Source organism: Bos taurus, chromosome 22, assembly GCF_002263795.3.
Source record: "Bos taurus isolate L1 Dominette 01449 registration number 42190680 breed Hereford chromosome 22, ARS-UCD2.0, whole genome shotgun sequence".
NCBI classification, from domain to species: Eukaryota; Metazoa; Chordata; class Mammalia; order Artiodactyla; family Bovidae; genus Bos; species Bos taurus.
The window spans coordinates 2,859,031-2,879,665 of record NC_037349.1 but is presented as its reverse complement, the minus strand read 5'-3'; the positions used below and the strand labels follow the sequence as shown (position 1 = coordinate 2,879,665).

The window sequence follows — 20,635 nt, the reverse complement described above, 5'->3', positions numbered from 1 at the left end:
CTTAAATTGGATTTCTGCAATAGCAACCAGCAATCTTAACAGTAAGAACATTCTCATTCCTTTGATGCCAACTAGAAGATAGTCACAGGAACCTCTGTGCACTTCACATGCCTGGGCTTCGTAACACCTGCCTCCTCTGTTACCTGCCATCTTTAATACAGGTTCTGGATGATTTAGACAGCCCATTCAAATTATTGAGTTCTGGAAGCAATAATGGTTTCAAAATCATAAATAGGAATTTGCTTACTCTAATTCAGCCAGATTTTAAGATCAAAATAACTTAGGTCTCCCACATCCAAAAAAACTGAAAAGTATGAGCCAGTTTATCTCCCTTCCCCCCAACAAAGTTCCAGCTCTGTTTAGTCTGATCCCTTACATCAACTTCAAAGATAATACCAAGAATGCTATGAGTACTAGGGGAGAAATTAGGCAGAAAGGAAAGAATAAGAAAATGTGACAGTCAAACCTTTAAGGTGATTCCATTACTTGGTTTGACACATGCCTGAGCAGGTCCTGAACTTTGGTGAGGGGGAGGGGAAGGAAGTCAAGCAGCTTTAGGTAAAACAGCCCCAATGGACAAATTAGAAAACCCACAGGCTTCCAGCTAAGCTCTTCATTCATCTGGACTTTAACATGTGTTTTCTAAGTATTTTGAATATCTAAGTTTTTTTTCCTAACAAGATGGATAAACAACCACTGTATGTTGTTTTTAAAGGAGCCCTAGTCTAACATTTTGGGGCTTCCCTGGTGGCGCAGTGGTAAAGAATCCACCAGCCAATGCAAGAGACACAAGAGATGTGAGTTCGATCCCTAGATCAGGAAGATGCCCTGCAGTAGGAAATGGCAACCCACCCCAGTATTCCTGCCTGGGACATCCCATGGACAGAGGAGCCTGGCAGGCTACAGTCGGACACAGCTGACTGACTGAGCACATGCACATACATACACACACAGACTAACATTTCAGGCTGGTCTGTTATCTGGACTGATATCCCTTTTCATACAGCGAATACTTCTGTCATTTAATGTGTAGACCAGATTTTGAGAGACGAGAGAAAGAAAGAGGCCTCCAGCTACTACAGCAATGAAAAAATCAGTCACCACCAAGAGAGAAACTATTTAAAGGGACAGGGTATCCAATACCACAGTTTTGCTGAAGCTTTGCCTTGCTTCTTTAGCACATGGACTCAAAAACATTAATAAAGCACACCAGGTTCCTCTCTCCATGGGATTTTCCAGGAAAGAATATTGGAGTGGGTTGCCATTTCCTATCCCAGGGGATATTCCGACCCAGGGATTGAACCTGCATCTCTTGCATCTCCTGCATTGGCAGACAGATTCTTTACCACTGTGCCACCTGAGAAGACTTATATTCCACAAGGTAAACACAATAAAAATAACACATGTTTTTATGTATCTCTTCTTTAGCTAATTGTAGTAAAGCAGAGCATAGGTATATGGGGAGACAATCTGCTACAGAGTGGTTCCTCAGACACTCCCCAGGATGCAGGTTCAGGAATACATATATAGACTACAGTGGGTCTTCGCTGCAGCTTGCAAGCTTCTCCTGTTGAGGCTCCTGAGGATCTAGACAGCATGGCTCAGTAGCTGCAGCACAGAGGCTTAGCTGCTCCACAGCCTTTGGGATCTTAGTTCCCTGACCAATGATCAAACCTGTGTCCTCAGCATTGGAAGGCTGATTCTTAATCACTGGACCACCAAGGAAATCCCTCAGGAATATACACTTTTAAAGAATTCTATAGGAGAATGTGATGATGAGTAAGTTTGGCAAACAAAACTAGAGTAAAACAAACAAACAACAACAAAAAACAAACCCTGGTATCAGGATACCAAAGTTTGCATTAATAATAACCAATTACTTCTAAGGTTACAAGGGAATGAAATAAATACTAAGTTTTAGTGACAGCCATGCAGAGGCCCAAGATCCTTGGCTAAGAATCAGTGCACTAAAGGTGAAGAGATCCGTCACATCTTTGTCCAACTTTGAAAAGCCCTGGCTAAAGATTAAGTTAATTAATCAAGTTGGCTGAATTAACACCAGGAGACCAATAAGAAGGGCTTTGTGATTTTCCAGTTTATAGATGATAGCTTATTACGAATTTGGTATGCTTGTAAAGATTAGAAACAGATGGTCCAATGTAAACCAAGCAGGCTGTCACATAATGCAAAAACCTGGAACTCGCAGTCAGAAGACCTGGGCTTGAGTCCCAGTTCTGCTGCTGTTTGACCTCAGGCAAGTCACCTAACGTGAGACCTAACTTCCTTAACAATAAACGAAAATCCCATGAGACAGCATACATTAAAAGGTACTTTATAAATTGTAAAGCAGTTTTTAAATGTTGGTTATCAATGTCATAAATGATCAGAATGTAAACATTTATCATATGGTCTCTGAAGTCCAAGAAAACAAGACAGAAACTGTTATCAACAACAGGGAGGAGCTGACTGTGTACTTTATGTCCAGAGCAGTTCTACTATTAATGAGTCCATTGTTGTTTGTATCCACTAATATATCCAGGGCTGCTTATGTAGTACGAAGTGTCAGGTACAATCTGAAGCACTTCACAAACAAGTTTCTTTTTTTTTTTTTTAACTTCCCAACTAGCTTGCAAGGTAGGTACTTTTCTCATTTTACACATAAGGGAATGGAGGCACTTAGTTTCGACACAAGTTCACAGAGCCAGTGAGCGAGAGAGCTGGCATTCACACACAGGCAGTCTGGCTCCAGAATTCATGGGCTCAGTGACTATAAAATGATATTTCACTAGAAGGCGATATCGTCGCACAAACCTCAAAGATGATGTTATGAAGAGCTTGTAGGTCATTATCATAAGAAATAAATTGTGTTGAAAATGATAGGAAACTACCATCTGGCATTTTCTGTATTGGGTCATATTTACATTGCTTAGGAAAATTTTTTTCTAGGATTATTAATCAGGAGTTACAAACTTAAATCACCACTAGATACACAGTTAAAATGGTAAATTTTACGTTACATGTATTTTATCACAATTAAAAAATAAAAACCTTAATTTATTGTGTACAATTTAAAGTATCTCACATACTTTTATCTCAAGCTGTAGAATTTTTATTTCACAAAAGTGAATGTATCCTTAAGTCCACAGCAAATGGGCATACATACATTTCACTGCTAAACTGATAATGGGCATCCCAGGTGGCTCAGTGGCAAAGAGTCCTCCTGCCAAGCAGGAGTCGTGGGTTTGATCCCTTGGTCAGAAAGATCCCCTGAAGAAGGAAACAGTAACCCACTCCAATATTACAACAATAAAAATGACAGTGAAGTAGCCGTAATATATTGATAAACAAACCACAGGAAGTGAGTGTTGGGTCAACTGATAACTTTTAAGGTCTGTGAAATCTCCAGGGCCACTGTCTCCTAGGGTTCTGGCCAGGTTGCCTGCTGCAGCTGGGATGTTAAATACAAGAGGGAGAAAGGGTTTAAATCATGTGTTCATTTGCTCTGATACCTAAAACAGTCAGGCTTGGTTTAAAGGATCTCAAGACATGAGCCTAAAAGAGTTAACATTCTTGGCTGCTGTTTTCTACTCCACATTTGCTTGTTTTTTAGGGAATATGTGTTTGTGGGAAAACAAATGTTGTATTTATTACAGACAGATGCTCAGATTCTATTTAAAAATAGAATCACACAAGCAGGTGGGAGAGCCAGGAGAAGAGGATGGTTAAATATGTGACACAATCAGCTCATATACTGTGAGCTGAACAAAATGGGAAGGAAGTGGTAGTTCTGGAATTTATTTTCAAAGTTAGTTTAATCTGCACTGTTTAGGGTTTTGCCTGAGTCACAGACTGTTCCTAGTAACTGGTCAGAAGATACTTTTTTTAAAGTGGACAAATTAAAGAAAAGAGAAGTTAATACATAAATTGTAGACTTTCAGTTCCATGGTTTTGAGTTTTGGACATCACCATTCCTTGAAGCATCAAACAGTTACTCTGCAACCTTTTACTAATTTAACAAGCTCAACAGAAACATCTCATTATACGGCAGCTTTATTTCATAAGGGATTAAATTACTCATAAGGGATTAAATTACCTTGAAGACAATTTAGTGAGACTTATATTTTGGTTTAAAAACAATAATCTGACGCTGGTTTCTTTAACAGAAAATAAGCACTTCTAGAAAGTTGAGAATTCCTTAGGAAAGATTATTGCTGTCTGCTGAAGAACATGAGAAAGCTGGCTGTTGTTTAATACATTTTTCCTGCATTTGATGATGGGAAAGGTAGCCCCTCTGTTCCTTCCTTTATCAACTGAGTAAAGTTGGTCATATTATGTGCACTTGGACTTTTAACTTCAGTACAAGTTCACAGCTCTCTAAATTCATAAGAGATGAAGTTGAGAGATGACAGAAGTGAATTCAAGAATTTATTTGGAGCAGCAAAGTCAGCATATACAAATATGACTGAATCAAAGAGACAGAATAGAGATACAGGGGAAAAAAAAACTGGTTTTATTCAGTTGCAAAGAACATAAAAGATAATATTTCCTAGTCTCCTTCCAAATTCCATCAGAGAAAACCAAAGTATTCTTGAGGCATTGCTGATACTGGGGACAATTCATTCACCAAGAAGTCAGATTAAGAAGGCTCTAACCTATGTCCTGCTCTCAAGAAGTCTCACCACTTTTTTCACACTAAAGTAGAAAAGCACCACAGCAATGACCACTTCCAGTCATGTGCTGAAAAACCAAAGAATAACATGATCACTTAGCCCTCAGTTCAGTTCAGTTGCTCAGTCGTGTCCGACTCTTTGCAACCCCATGAATTGCAGCACGCCAGGCCTCCCCCTATCTCTGTCAATTTTGGGGAGGAAGGTATTGGCTGATAAAAAAAACACTAAAATCATGTTATTTTTCACATAAAATCTTAGTCAGAAGAAAAGATATTATTCTCCACCTTACTATTCTTGGTAAAAAAATTTTTTTTGGTACTCTCTCCTGTAGATGTGGGTTTCCAGGAAGAAGAAATAAATAATGTAACCTGTATTTCACCTGTACTTCCAATGACAGCATGAACTAATGTTTATTAAAAGCCTACTATATGATATGCACCATGCTAAGTGCTTTACACATGTAACCTCAGTTAACCCTATGACAACTCTATGAAGCATCTACTATTATAACTTCCATTTTAAGATGAGGTGTGTGGGACTGGTAAAAGGTAAATGACTTGCTTCAGGAATGACTTGCTTCAGGAAAAACATCTAGTAAGCAGACAGCCAACCTTCAAACCCAAAGGACTGGGTTCTAGAGCCTGCCTTTTAATCACTATGACAACTTCATTCTTCTCCTAATACATTTCAATGAGTTTTCTTGGCAGATTATTCACAAATAATTCATACCTATAAAAACATGTTCTAATTCCCTTAAACTTTCTTCAGGTCAAAAATTAAAGGATGCTTAGAAAACAAGCAAACAAACAAAAATCTTAATCCAATAATACCAAAATTACAACATATTTTATACTAAATATGGAATCAGAATGATAAAAATTTACTGAGAGTTTGGTAGCTATAACAGCTTATTTGCCAACAGGAACATGGTGCAAACACACACACACATATGTACACTTTTTTTCTGGCAAATGTGGCTTTCCACAGACAGCAAGCTAAATAAATTTGTATCCTGTTTTACTTCATTACTCTAAGAGCAAAATGCTGCCTGATGATCTAGTTATAAACTAATTTGCTAATCCTTTTTAAAGACTACATTCTTAGAGTTTGAATCCTAATAAAATCTGAGAAGCAAAACACTTGCTCAAATAGATGCTAATCTAGACATGTCAAATGACTATTGCAATTGTAATTTGAAAACAGCAAGAGTTCTGCTTGGCCACTAGTCCTGCAAAGGGGAACATCAAGCAGCAAATAAAAAACAAGTCGACCAGAAACTGCCATCATTCAACACGCATATTAGGATTAAAAGGTGAAAATGTTCCTCATTTATTAGGTGCAAATGTGGAAAACATTCAACAATAAATTAGGCTGATGCTTATGCATGTGCAAGCTGGTAAGGCGTAAAACAGAAGAATGGACTTTGGGGTTAGACACACTGGCACCAGGCACTGCCCCGTCCCCCAGCAGCTGCCTGGCCTTGGGTCAGACACGCAGCCTGACTCAGCTTCTGCATACGGCAACAGTGATGATGCCTGCTTCACGGGGTGCCGTGAGCCTTTAAATACTACATTTATTATAACAAATGCAGTGTTTTATTATAATATGTATATCTAAGTGTATTACATATACATATGATACATTATTGCATTATATTATTATACAAGGATCCACCCAGTCCCTGACCTACGGTATGGATTCAGATCCATAACTGCTATTCATGGGCCTGTTTGGTTTTTGGAGTCACTGCAGTACATGCTGACAATCAGAGCCCTCCACTGGGGGACATTTACTGGACCAAATTTACATTCAGTGTATCATCACTGGTGGTAATTTCTATCCATATGTTTATCATAATACAGGAAATAAACCAAAGTATTTGATAAATTACCATACGTGCTAAGTTGCTACGGCTGTGACTGACTCTTTGCAACCCTATGAACTGTAGCCCACTAGCCTCTTCTGTCCATGGGATTCTCCAGGCAAGAATAATGGAGTGGGTGGCCAAGCTCTCCACCTGGGGATCTTCCCAACGCAGGGATCAAACTCGCATTTCCTGCAGCTCCTTCACTGCAGGTGGATTCTTTACCACTGAGTCATTGGCGAAGCCCCTAAATTACTATAGGTTGTGTTATTTCTATTTACAGACTGGGAGAAATTAAGAGTAATGTGACCTCAGTCATCTGGCCATATTCTGAAGAGTACTGAAGCTTCAGGAATGCTTCTTCTAAAGATACAGGTTACAAAGAACTGTAACATCCTCTCTGCTATCATTAATTATCTGTCAGAACAATCCTAGGGACTTAACATAGGCCAGTTTATTTCTTCTTCACACTGCACATCTGTTATTTGTTGGCAGTGGAGGCCTTTGCTAAGAGTAGTCCAGGGATCCAGGCTGAGAGAGCAGCAAACCAAAATTTCAAACATTATCAGTCATGGAGCCACAAGACAGAAGTCTACAGGACGTTGCACTGGACACAATCATATGCTCAGATATTCCTCACTCACTCATAACTCTTTGGCCTCACCCTGCACAAGAGTATCAGACGTGCATCTCTACTTTATAACAGGGAGGCAGAAACCTGGAACACTTTGGTGAACAGTATTAATGACCACCCCAATCAGGAAGCAAAATTCTAGGAGTTGTGGAGCGCATGTTTAGCAATACCACATTGCTCCCTTTTCATTTCCCTGCAAAACACAGGCAGCTCCACACTACCAAATGGCATCTAATACCCAAAGAAGTGCTTGCACATCTACAGGTATATCCTCCACAGAGAAGACAGCAGACTGTTGAAATACATAGCCAAAAAAAAAAATCCACTCACATCATGGACGAAAAAAGTTAAATTTTACCACAAGAGCCTCCCAGCACCAGGAGTGCAATACTTAATTTTCTTGGCAATATAAAGAACTAGAAAAGTGTAATCCAAACAGGCATTGCACTGTTTATAATAGCCAGGACGTGGAAGCAACCTAGATGTCCATCAGCAGAAGAATGGATAAGAAAGCTATGACACATATACACGATAGAGTATTACTCAGCCATTAAAAAGAATACATTTGAAGCAGTTCTAATGAGGTGGATGAAACTGGAGCCTATTATACAGAATGAAGTAAGCCAGAAAGAAAAACACCAATACAGTATACTAATGCATATATATGGAATTTAGAAAAATGGTAACAATAACCCTGTGTACGAGACAGCAAAAGAGACACTGATGTATAGAACAGTCTTATGGACTCTGTTGGAGAGGGAGAGGGTGGGAAGATTTGGGAGAATGGCATTGAAACATGTATAATATCATGTATGAAACGAGTTGCCAGTCCAGGTTCGATGCACGATACTGGATGCTTGGGGCTGGTGCACTGGAATGACCCAGAGGGATGGTATGGGGAGGGAGGAGGGAGGAGGGTTCAGGATGGGGAACACATGTATACCTGTGGAAGATTCATTTCGATATTTGGCAAAACTAATACAATATTGTAAAGTTTAAAAATAAAATTAAAAAAAAAACAAACAGGCATGGTTAGAGTACATTATTTATGTCCAGTAATAACCTATAAGATAGATGATCAACTAAAACATGCTATAAATATTACATTTAAATTATACATCAGTTTTATCAGCAATATCTATAAATTATGTATAGTGTTGAATAACCAGTATGACTTAAAGCTTTGTTCAGAAAAACTCTGATTTCTGGGTTAGACATGTGAGGCTATGGCAGTCGGCATCATCTCCAGGAAAACCAAAGTGAAAGACTAACAAACGAAGTAGGAGAAAGGCGTCCTGAAACAGTGAGCCATGACCACAGTTATATCACTGCACTAGCAGAGATAAACCAAGGACTTCTCAGGTGGCTCAGGGGTAAAGAAATCAGCCAATGCAGAAGTAGGAGATGCAGGTTCGATCCCTAAGTCAAGATCTCCTGGAGGAAGAAATGGCAACCCACTCCAATATTCTTGCTTGGAAAATCCCACGGACAGAGGAGCCTGAAGGGCCATAGTCCATGGAGTCGCAAAGAGTCAGACACGACTGAATGACTAAGCGTGCACACAGAAATAAACCAACAAAACTCTGATGCCTCAAGTTGAGAAAACTTAGTGCTTCTCTCTCTCTCTCTCTGTCTCCCTCTGAAACCCACATCAGATTCATCTGAGGGACCTGGCCTTAATCCAAGACCTTCTAATTTAAGTGATCCAGTAGAACACAGTGCTAGCACTGCTGTGTTTTGCTGTTATTTTTGTTGTTGTTATCACTTTATAAAGCCTTCTAATGCAAAGCCAGGCTTAAGAAATGCTAAACTAAGTCATGTAGTCTATCGAGCAAAAGAATAAATTTGCAAGTAGTAGGTTCTGCAGACATGGACCTACTAAATATAAAAGAAAAAACATTTGTGCTAATTGGGGAATGAATTGTACTCCATGCATTAACTCTAATAGTTACCTAGCACATGTCATGTCTATATTCTCTGAGTAATTACCAGAGTGACATGTATTCTGCATATATACCATAAGGGAATCAATGTTTTTTTAAAAAGGGGGAAGGGGATTTCACCTATCTTTACTGATTTTCTAGTAAGTTAAAAAATAAAATGTATGACTAAACTAACATAAGTTACAAATACAGAATCTAAATATGGCCTTCAACTTTTTTTCTAAAATATATCGCAGTATATCGATGAGTAATTTTATTTAATGGGGAAAAGTTTATCAACCTTACATTCATATACATATTCATTCACAGCAACAGAGCTCTGTTGTGCTTTCAACAATGAAATTAATGTCAGTGGTCCCATAAACGTAACAACTTTCTAGTGACTACCAAGAAAAAAAAAAAAAAAAAAAAGCAAAAGCCTAGACAAACATGAAGTAAAGGAGAATAGTTAACATTTTCAGAATCTAAAATGAAAAAATATTCTATTTTCTCATAAATGCATATAGTGTCTTTCTAGAAGAGACTCTCCAACCATAAAACACACACAAAATAGATATAATCCACAATCAGTGAAAACTCTGAAATAGTATTTAATCACTTGTTAAACTAAGCTGATACAAATAAGGAGAAATTAATGTTGAAATAATATATGAAGTAAGATGTAGTCAATTTGAGCAGTGAGAGCTATACATACTTATCATTGTTTGTCTGCTTTTAGAAAAGGAGCTGAGATGGTAAGTGTAATGTGCAACCATTCTCCATCTCTTCTACAAAAATCCTGAAGAAGGTCTATATTGTTTAATACATGTTATTTTCATGTGAGTGATATTTTTATGGGGGCACAAGTGTGAATTTAGTATCTGGATCAATGGAGTACAGTGCAGACACAGTATCTGGGGAGGAAGGAGCCCCAGTAAAGAGAGGACATAATGCATTAAATTCCTGGAAAGTCTAGGCAACTGAAGTGCAGGTTGGAGTCAGTACTATCTCCATCTCCAAGGGACAGGGATATCTCAGTCACCCCTGGGTATTACGTAGTTTGATGTTATTAATTTTGAAATGATTTCTTATATGGATGACTTTTGACCATTTTCCTATCATGGTTGTCAGCATTTCCTGAGCTGACCTCTTTCCTTTCTGCTCCCTGATTTTTCATTGGAATAATGAGGTGTCAATCATCTGTGAGTCTCCTTTCTGGCAAGTGGAGATCCTTAGGTAGCCAGGAGTAGGGGATCTGAGCACATCAGGACAGCCGGGCATGTGCCAACTGAGGTAAAGGGAAACTAAAATTTCAGTCTTGAAAGAAGAGACTCACAGAAGAAGGCATTCTCATTTTATCAGCTCCAAGAAAGGACAGGAAGAAGAAGACACAAACAAGAAGAGAGTAAGAGATAAGAGCCTATAGGTAGGTACTGTGAATCACAGCAGAGGCAAGAGCCTTCCCAGAGTCCATGGGTACCCAGGGAGTTATTCACCCAGGCACCAGAGACATGAAACAAATGCTTTATTTTTTTCTGTCCTCATTCTTGCTTTAGGAACCTGTTAAATTTAAGCACCCTGAATTCCTGGTATTTGCAAAATTTTTTAAGTTTGCTTTAATGTTTTCAGACCTTATTATGGGTTCTTATTCTTGAGTTTAGTTTTGTTTTGCAGCAGATTTTTTCCTTGTCCCAGGGACCAATGGTATGCTCACTGGAATCCAACTACTTAAATTTATCCTGACAGAACTCAAATCCTGAGAGTAACACTAGTTCAGACAACTAAAAATACACATTGATTTTTTTTTAATTTATTCATTTTTTTAAGGAAGGTTAGCTGCTTTACAGAATTTTGTTGTTTTCTGTCTACACTTTGATTTTTTACATACGTTTAAATATAATTTTTGAAGAATGCTCTGCTCTTTATCACACTTGTCAAACATTTGGGACTCTAAGTTCTGCTCCATGAGAAGCTGGAAGGCTTCTGTGTCTTTTAGAAAAGGGGAGGGGCACAGAGGGAGAACATTCCCCTCTGTCTCCTGAGGGTGTCCGCAGAAGTGCCCAGGCAACAAGTGAGTGGAGAGGTGCCTCATACAACATGACTGGCTCACAGCCACCAAAAAGGAATGCATGTGGTGTTATTCCACACAAACATTTCTACTAAGTCAGCCTTCCCTACCCACTGCTTTTAAGCTGAAAGGAACAAAGATACAGTATGGTCAGAGATTCAGTAAAGTCCCTCAGCAAGTACCTCAAATTTCCACAGATTTACATATACTGTGGACTAAATGGCATGTCATAAATGTACATACATTTATATGTATATCTGAATATATATATACTTCCCACTCTACAATAGGAACCATCCAAATTGAATCAAAGGCATTCACATTTTTGACATCTACTTTTTAATCAGATTTCTAATGAAAGCACAGTTTGCAGATGAAAAGTTTCAGTATTAGAATACAGATATAGATAACTGAATTAATTTATAATAACTAAACCAAACCCATGAAAATAGGTTCAATTCACTTACTCTCATCAACTTGAGAATTCAGTCTATTTATTAATTGCAGACTGTGTTTTAAAAAGTTTAAAAAGAATAAAAAAATACTGAAGGAGTTAGTATAATGAAATATTCTGTTTGAAATTTGAAAAAATCTGGTTGCATTCCATAATTAATTTTCCTGTGAGCTAGGGCTATAACTTAAGAGTTTTCTCAAGAGAACTGAAAAATTATCGAATGATAATCTTAAAACTGTTTCAAAAGGCAATTATAGAGAGCGCTCTGTTGATTTATACTATATAGCCATTAGAGAAATAAAATTTAAAACTACCTCGTAGCTATTTTTATATTCATACTTTCTTTGAAAAGGCTGTTTTAAAAATACCAATATTCAAGTTTAAACAAATAGTACATACTATTCTGTTCATATAAACATAAAAGTAAAAAACTATATACCTTTTAGGATATGAGAGAAAATAGTCATCATTAAAAACAAGTAGAAGAAGAAGAAAGTTTTGACATTACTGTACCTACCTTTAACGTGATACTATAATGTCCGACAAAGTCCGCATCTATCCATGTTCTCGAATGTGGATCACCCAGGAATTCTACGTGATATTGTTCAACATCTCCATCCAGGTCATAGGTCACATACTTCCCTTTAAAAGGGTCAGGGCAAAGTATCCCTGGCCAACTTTCAAAAGAAAATATTTTTAATTATTTTCATGTTTTAAAAAGGGCAGACATTAATACATCTATCACAATCATCTGTCAAACTTCCTCCTTTGAATTTTAATAACTTTTTTACAAATTTTAAACATATTCATAGTCTTTTAAGTAGAATATTCAAATGATACAAGTAATCAGTTGTATCTCTGTAAATATAGAAAGTTTTGAAACAGTCACATACTGAAGATATTCATAAGATGTGAGAAGAAAGAATCATGAGACAAAACAATGATTTCCAGGGTCGCTAAGAGACATTTAGGCACTGCTAACAGTAAAGTTTGCCAACAAAGTTCGGTCTAGTCAAGGCTATGGTTTTTCCAGTGGTCATGTATGGATGTGAGAGTTGGACTGTGAAGAAAGCTGAGCACTGAAGAATTGATGCTTTTGAACTGCGGTGTTGGGGAAGACTCATGAGAGTCCCTTGGACTGCAAGGAGATCCAACCAGTCCATTCTGAAGGAGATCAGTCCTGAGTGTTCTTTGGAAGGAATGATGCTGAAGCTGAAACTCCAGTACTTTGGCCACCTCATGCGAAGAGTTGACTCATTGGAAAAGACTCTGATGCTGGGAGGGATTGAGGGCAGGAGGAGAAGGGGACGACAGAGGATGAGATGGCTGGATGGCATCACTGACTCGATGGATGTGAGTTGGAGTGAACTCCGGGAGTTGGTGATGGACAGAGGCCTGGCGTGCTGCGATTCATGGGGTCGCAAAGAGTTGGACATGACTAAGCGACTGAACTGAACTGAACTGAACTGAACAGTAAAGTTAAGAGAAAAAGAGTCATCAGATTCATGGCAGGCTTGAATCAACTCTCACCAATTGTAATGATTAACTACTAAAATGTTAACCCACTGACTTGGTAGGAGAGAGCTAGCAATCTGTGAACCAGGATGCCAAAGGGGACTGGTGACTCAGGCTGTGCTGACACTGGACGGTGTAGCAACTTTGGGAAAAGTGGAAACAAAAGCAGTTCTGCTTTTACCCTCCCACCACAGCAGTTGTCCTCCCCACCACATATGTTCCATCGGCAGTGACCAAATGGTACACATCCTCAATACTGCAAATCCAAGAGTGGGCAGCCATTCCCTTCTCCAGGGGATCTTCCCAACCCAGGGATCAGACCCATGTCTCCCACATTGCAGGTGGATTCTTTACTGCCTGAACCACCAGGGAAGACTGCGAATAACATTTATCCTTCACTAAAAACAAATCTCTAGGGGTGTGTTCTTTCATGACACAACCTTCAGAAATTCCTTGATACATTTCAGTTTCCCACTTGGCAAAAACAGCATATACATCCACTAAGTTTTAGCCTTTTTACCAATCACAGAAGACTCTGACCTACTGCTCAGAGAATAAAGAAGGAAGATCAGCAAGCTGTGATTAAGGAATGCATGTGTGTGTGCTCAGTCACTTCAACTGTATCTGATTCTTAGTGACCCCATGGACTGTAGCTCGCCAGGCTCCTCTGTCCAAGGAATTCTCTAGGCAAGAATACTGGAATGTGTAGCCTTTCCCTTCAAGGGATCTTCCCAACCCAGCGATCGAACCCACATTTCCTGTGGCTCCTGAACTGCAGGCAGATTCTTCACTGCTGAGCCACTGGGGAAGCCTGTGACTAAGGGATGCACAGTAGCAATCTGACTAAACTTTACAGATCAAGATTCAAAATATGCATGGCTAATACACCCAAGCATACAAAAACTACAATTATCAAGTTCAACTTCAGTTTGCAGTACTGCAGAGCAAGAAATGCAGTGAAGTTCAAGTTAGAAGGCCCAGTTTCTTGTTCTGCCTTGTACCAGACATGAGGCCTCTAGCAGGTAACTAGGCCTTACTGTCACTCTGGGTCCTCACTGTGCTGTTTCAAAGTTCAAAAAACATACACTTTACACATTTTGGGGTTTTACAAATTAAAATATTATAAAGTACCATCATTATGGACTGAATTATGTCATCCTACCAACCCATATGGCAACCCACTCCAGTATTCTTGCCTGAAAAATCCCACTGACAAAGAAGCCTGGTTGGCTACAGTCCACGGGGTCACAAAGAGTCGGGCATGACTGAGAGACCTGACTTTCCCTTTCACCAACCCAAATTCATGTCAAAGTCCTGACTCCCAGGATCTCAGAATGTGACTCTATTTAGAGATAGGGTCTAGCAACCAAGTTAAAAGGCAGGCCCTAATCCAACATGACTAGTTTCCTTATAAAAAAGAAGGTTAGGATCTAGACACACACAGAGGACAGACCACAAGAAGACAAAAAGAGAGACTCTCCCACAAGCCAAGAGAAGCCTCAGAAGAAATCAACCCTGCTGACACCCTGACCTCAGACTTCTAGTCCCTGGAATTGTGAGAAAACAAGGGCTAAAGAATGAAAGGGCTTGGATAGCTCAAGTGGTAAAGAATCTTCTGTCTATAATGCAGGAGATGTGGGTTCGATCCCCAGGTTGGGAAGATCCTTTGGAGAAGGAAATGGCAACCCACTCCAGTACTCTTGCCTGGGAAATCCCATGGACGGAGGAGCCTGGTGGGCTACAGCCAACAGGGTTGCAAAGAGTCGGACACGACTGAGGACACACGGACACAACAGAGAATGAAAAACTAGTCCAACAACCTGACATCCAAAGAAGTTGAATACTTGGGAAGAAGTGGAAATGATAATGGAAAGTCAAGTGAGAGTTCAGAACCTAAATGAAGAGGACCATCGGGTCACCAGGCTCACATCACAGCATCTTACCGGTAGTTGGCAACTCGTACTGGACTGTGCTTAAGAGATAAACTTGAGTTCAATTTATATTTTAAACATATTTTAGAAATCTACATTTCTGAAGGAGTCCACTCAAAAGAAGACTTCAACAGGTAGATAAATGACTGAGAATGAGTGACAGCTGCAATGGAGACACCCAACTTACAAGAAATCAAGGAACAAGTGGGTCCTTCAACATGATCAATACCTATTTTAAAAGTAACTCAACTGTGATTGTTACATTCTATTTGTATAAACTCTTTATAAAACATAAGGGGTTCATGTTTAATATTAGGTGATTTGCACCTCACTGAATTTTTAAAAAGGATTACTACCAACCCAATACAAAATTATAAGCAGTACCTACTCCATTCACTTTAAAATAGTCTCAGAAATGGATTTCTTATATTTAACACATGAAAGAAGGGATGACCCAGAGGCATGGTATAGGGAGGGAGGTGGGAAGAGGGTTCAGGATGGGGAACACGTGTACACCCGTGGCGGATTCATGTTGATGTATGGCAAAACCAATACAGTATTGTAAAATAATTAGCCTCCAATTAAAATAAATAAATTTTTTTTAAAAAAAGAAATATTTGGCAGTTTTTATGTGTTAGATGAGCTGCTACTTTTCTGACACAAATTCTGATACTATTTTTTAAGTGAAATCTATTGGGTCCAAGAGTATTCAATTTAATTACTCTATAAAATATAAAGAGATGACTTCTAAAAAGAATTAGATGCCAACAGAAAAGCTTCTGTTCATTACTTGAAATATATTACAGAAAATACTGAGTACTGATTTGAAGATGAATTATGAAAAGCATTATCAAACGTCCAAATAACTTGGGCACTTTCAGGTGATGCAAAGGAATTATCTGACTCCAAGTCTGCATATCTCAGCTAAAACAGAATGTACCGAACTGCAGGGAAAGCTGAGCAGAGGCAATAGATGTAGAAAACATGATTACTTCTCTCCAGCTGCTACATCCATCATCTGCTCTGATTTGCTGTGACTGAAGAAAGAAGCTGATGTCCAGTTTCACCCTCACTCTGACCTCAATCTGAGTTCCAGAACTGTCAATGTTGATAGTGCACTGTGCACTTCTGCTTCCTGGTTTTTCGTGTTCATATCAAGAAGAAATTCTGAAGTGCTGTGTGGGGGCTGGAAGGTGGACAGGGAAAGTAAGAGTCAACAACCCAAGGGAAGGACATCAGAATTACAAGGGAAAACGAACAGTCAGTCTCAGAGCCTGTGGGCGGTGGAAGGTAAAATACACAAACACAGCAAGGTCAGACAGACATTGGGTATTGAAATCCACTTGCAGCAGGAAGTGGGAAACTTAGGCAGCACAAGAAATTTCAAAAGAACAGAAAATATATCACAAAGAAACTGATGTTTTATACTTTCCTTATCCGGTGGAAATGATCTAAGATAGCTACTGCCTGCAACAGAAGTTGAAGCTTAAGCATGATATTGGCTGCCATATATTTATAACCAATGAGAAGAAATAAATACATTTTTCAAACTGTAGTCTGGATGTTTAAGGAGACAGCAAATTTTAGTTGAGCTTCATCCTTAATCTATAGGAAACAAAATGGATGAGTTGGAATCATCATTAACTTACTGTTATATTTGCCAAGAAATCTCTTTACTGTACCTAACAGCAGGGACCAATGGGAAAAGGAAATTTCTCATGTCTACACATACACACACATGTTTACATACAAAAGTATATAAGTATGCAAATAATAAGTAATCAAATAATATTTTATAATACTATTAATAAAAAGATGTAATAGAGATCTCATTTATGAATGAATACATGTGTGTGTGCTAAGTCTTCAGTCTTGTCAGACTCTGCGGACTATAGCCTACCAGGCTTCTCTGTCCATGGGACTCTCCAGGCAAGAATACTGTAGTGGGTTGCTGTGCCCTCCTCCAGGGGATCTTCCCAACCCTGGGATCAAACTCAGGTTTCTTACATCTGCTGCACTGGCAGGCAGGTTCTTTACCACTAGCGCCACCTGGGAGGCCCTAAAATATACACTATATCTAAAAAGTAACACTGGATTGGCTTGCTAACTTACAGACAGAGTTGAACTGTTTAGCCCATAGTATTTAGAATGCAAATATATTTTCTTTAATTTTCATATTTATGAGAAATCTTTGCAAAACGTCTGTGTAAAATGCCTAGCTTCTGCTTGACATTGTATTTTCCTATACTGAGATATGAAGTTCTTTTTAACCTTTAATTTCTTTGCTCTTTCTAAGATTTCTTAAACATTATAGCTTTCTCTTCCTAGCAGTGAAGACAGCCCCATCCTCAAGCTGAAGTGGGCATAACTCAGAGGAAAGAGACTGCATAAGTATTTTTATAAGTGTGTGTTACTGTATGATGTAGCGACAAATATGACTATTACCATTAGATTTTTCATGGAGCTTGACCACAGACAAAGAAAGTGATGTTCTCCTAACTATTATTTGCTTTTATTATACAGTGATTAAGCAGGCATTTCTTGATTCTGTATCAATTTCTCTTTAGCTTTTTTAGCTTTATAGGAGAGTGTGAACTATTCTGAGAAAGAGTAACTCCAAGATGTTGATAAGACTGAGTTCTGAGCCTTCAGTTAGGGGTAAGGGCAAAGGCTAACAATTAACACACATAATGCTACACTGCCAAGTGTCTCTGTAGCCAGTTGACTGGTCTTCCCATTTGAAATTTCAGTATCTATATTTCTTAATTAAGAACTGATGTTTGGCTATGTGAAGAGGAACTAAAAAGCCTCTTGATGAAAGTGAAAGAGGAGACTGAAAAAGTTGGCTTAAAGCTCAACATTCAGAAAACGAAGATCATGGCATCCGGTCCCATCACTTCATGGAAAATAGATGCGGAAACAGTGGAAACAGTGTCAGACTTTACTTTTTTGGGCTCCAAAATCACTGCAGATGGTGACTACAGCCATGAAATTAAAAGACGCTTACTCCTTGGAAGGAAAGTTATGACCAACCTAGATAGCATATTCAAAAGCAGAGACATTACTTTGCAAACAAAGGTTCATCTAGTCAAGGCTATGGTTTTCCTGTAGTCATGTATGGATGTGAGAGTTGGATTGTGAAGAAGGCTGAGCGCCGAAGAATTGATGCTTTTGAACTGCGGTGTTGGAGAAGACTCTTGAGAGTCCCTTGGACTGCAAGGAGATCCAACCAGTCCATTCTGAAGGAGATCAGCCCTGGGATTTCTTTGGAAGGAATGATGCTAAAGCTGAAACTCCAGTACTTTGGCCACCTCATGCGAAGAGCTGACTCACTGGAAAAGACTCTGATGCTGGGAGGGATTGGGGGCAGGAGGAGAAGGGGACGACAGAGGATGAGATGGCTGGATGGCATCACTGACTCAATGGACGTGAGTCTGAGTGAACTCCAGGAGTTGGTGATGGACAGGGAGGCCTGGCGTGCTGCGATTCATGGGGTCACAGAGAGTCGGACATGACTGAGCGACTGAACTGAACTGAACCGAACTGACTGCAATTTATCCTGTTATCATCTTTCTATGTATTTGTGGTACTGAATAAGCAATAAAGCGATAGATTTGAGTTTCCTAGTCTGTACTTTAAGTCTGTGTTCATTTGTAGTTAGTTTATAAAGAAGAATTTATGTGTCTACATAGCAAAATGTATTTTACTCTTTCCAGTAAGCAAGAAGGTGGGTACAGCTGTATTTTGCAGCATTTTGATGGTCTTAATCACAGATTAGAGGTAATTTAGGGACTGGAGTAAAACATGCTTCATTCGTATTTCAAACTCTAACCCTCAGTTATAAGCACAAAACTGCAAAAGAAATTCCTAATCAAATTTCTAATGTAATATTTCAGACATAATGACAAGATTCAAATCCATTTCTTGAATTAGAATTACTGAACCTTCAGAATTTCCATTAGTAAATATAAATGCTCTGCTTTCAAAATGTTAGAGATATGAAAAATACCATGGGACTACAAATACCTTCATAAGTAACTTCAAAAATAAGTGCTCATATTCACACCTTTAAAAACATTTGTTCTTACATAACTCTAGCTCCTCTTAAAGACCATCCTATTATTACATGGGCTTCCCTTGTGACTTAGTGGTAAAAAAAACTTGCCCGCCAATGCAAGAGATGCAGATTCAGTCTCTAGGTCAGGAAGATCCCCTAGAGAATGAAATGGCAACCCACTTCAGTATTGTTGACTGGAAAATCTCATGGACATAGGACTCTGGCAGGCTACAATCCATGGGGTCACAAAGAGTTGGACACGACTTAGCAACTAAACAACAACAACAATTATATATGTATAAACTATATATCTATCAATTAATATATGCACATATCAATTAACATACATGTATTTTTAAACAATATTTCACATTTGATCCCTAGAAAAACTCTCAGTAACAAAAGGTACATATTTGAGAGACTTCCACATCTGGAAAGATATTAAGTATATTGGTTTGCTAAGGCTGCCATAGAAAATTACCACAGACTGGGTAGCTTACAAACAGAAATTTATTCTCCCACAGTCTTAAAGGCCAGAAATCGCAGATCAAGGTATCAGCTGGGCTGGTTTTCCTGGAGGCCTCTCCCAGGGTTGCAGATGCTGTCTTCTCAAGGGCTGTGCTCTGCACACGGCCCTGGTTGCCTACTGTGTACTTGAAGTTTCTCTTCTTACAGGAACACCAGTCAGATTGGATGAGGGCCTCTTTTAACTTAACCACCTCTTTAAAGGCTCTCATTCCAAATACAGTCTCATTCTGAGGTTAGAGATTTAACACACGGCCTTTAGGGGGAACCACAATCCGGTCCGTAACAGGAAGTGATAGAGTAGGAGCACGCTTCTCGGTGTTGCCTTGGAGACCTCTTGTGTGTGTTCTGTGTTGTGTGTTAGATGAGCCCATCACAGTCTCCCTAGGAAAGCAAACATCTAACATTTTTCATGGCGAATCACTGAATACAAATGAAAACAAAGTGATGGGAGAAAAGGAAGATTTGAAAAGAGAAGGGGCAAAACTCTTGAAAGAAATTTTAAATTTTTCAATAAAGACTGAACTAGAAGAACACAAGAACTGGTAACTCCTTCAGAAAAATAACATATGGAAAGGGAAAATACATAAATTTCAAAGATGAAAACTCCTGAAGAAAAAGTAATACCAAAGCTCACCAGAGAAGATTCACCATCAGTACTACAGGGATCCAAACATACAATCAAAGCAATGAAACTGAATAAACTAGTTACAATTTAAGAAAAACGTAATCTAGATGAAAAGACTTGAAACTGCATACTGAAAATGCCCATTGCATACTAGAGAAATCAACCCAGAATGGGAAACATGGAGCTATAAAATAGTAAATGTACAAAAATCAGAAGAAAAAAGATCTTTTAAGCATCTAGGCAATAATTAAAGAATGTAAATTTTTTTCAAGATAGGCCACATTGGGCCATAAAACAAGATTCAGTCAAACAGACTACAAGAGATTTAAATTAGAACTCAATAACAATATTTTTTAAATCCCGTATT

General features: G+C 38.7%; 1 protein-coding gene across 4 annotated transcripts in view; it reads right to left on the bottom strand.

Annotated features, from left to right (window-relative positions):
* Positions 1–20,635, bottom strand: part of ZCWPW2 (zinc finger CW-type and PWWP domain containing 2) — a 154,388-nt gene that overhangs the window by 68,303 nt on the left and 65,450 nt on the right. For 3 of the 4 annotated variants that reach the window (XM_059879963.1, XM_002696896.7, XM_059879964.1), the window contains one exon: positions 12,130–12,289. In XM_059879963.1, the coding sequence (XP_059735946.1) occupies positions 12,130–12,289 (160 nt within the window). Of the gene's footprint in view, positions 1–12,129; positions 12,290–16,050; positions 20,020–20,635 lie in introns of those variants that run through there. The other variant, XM_059879966.1, reaches the window with a different exon arrangement.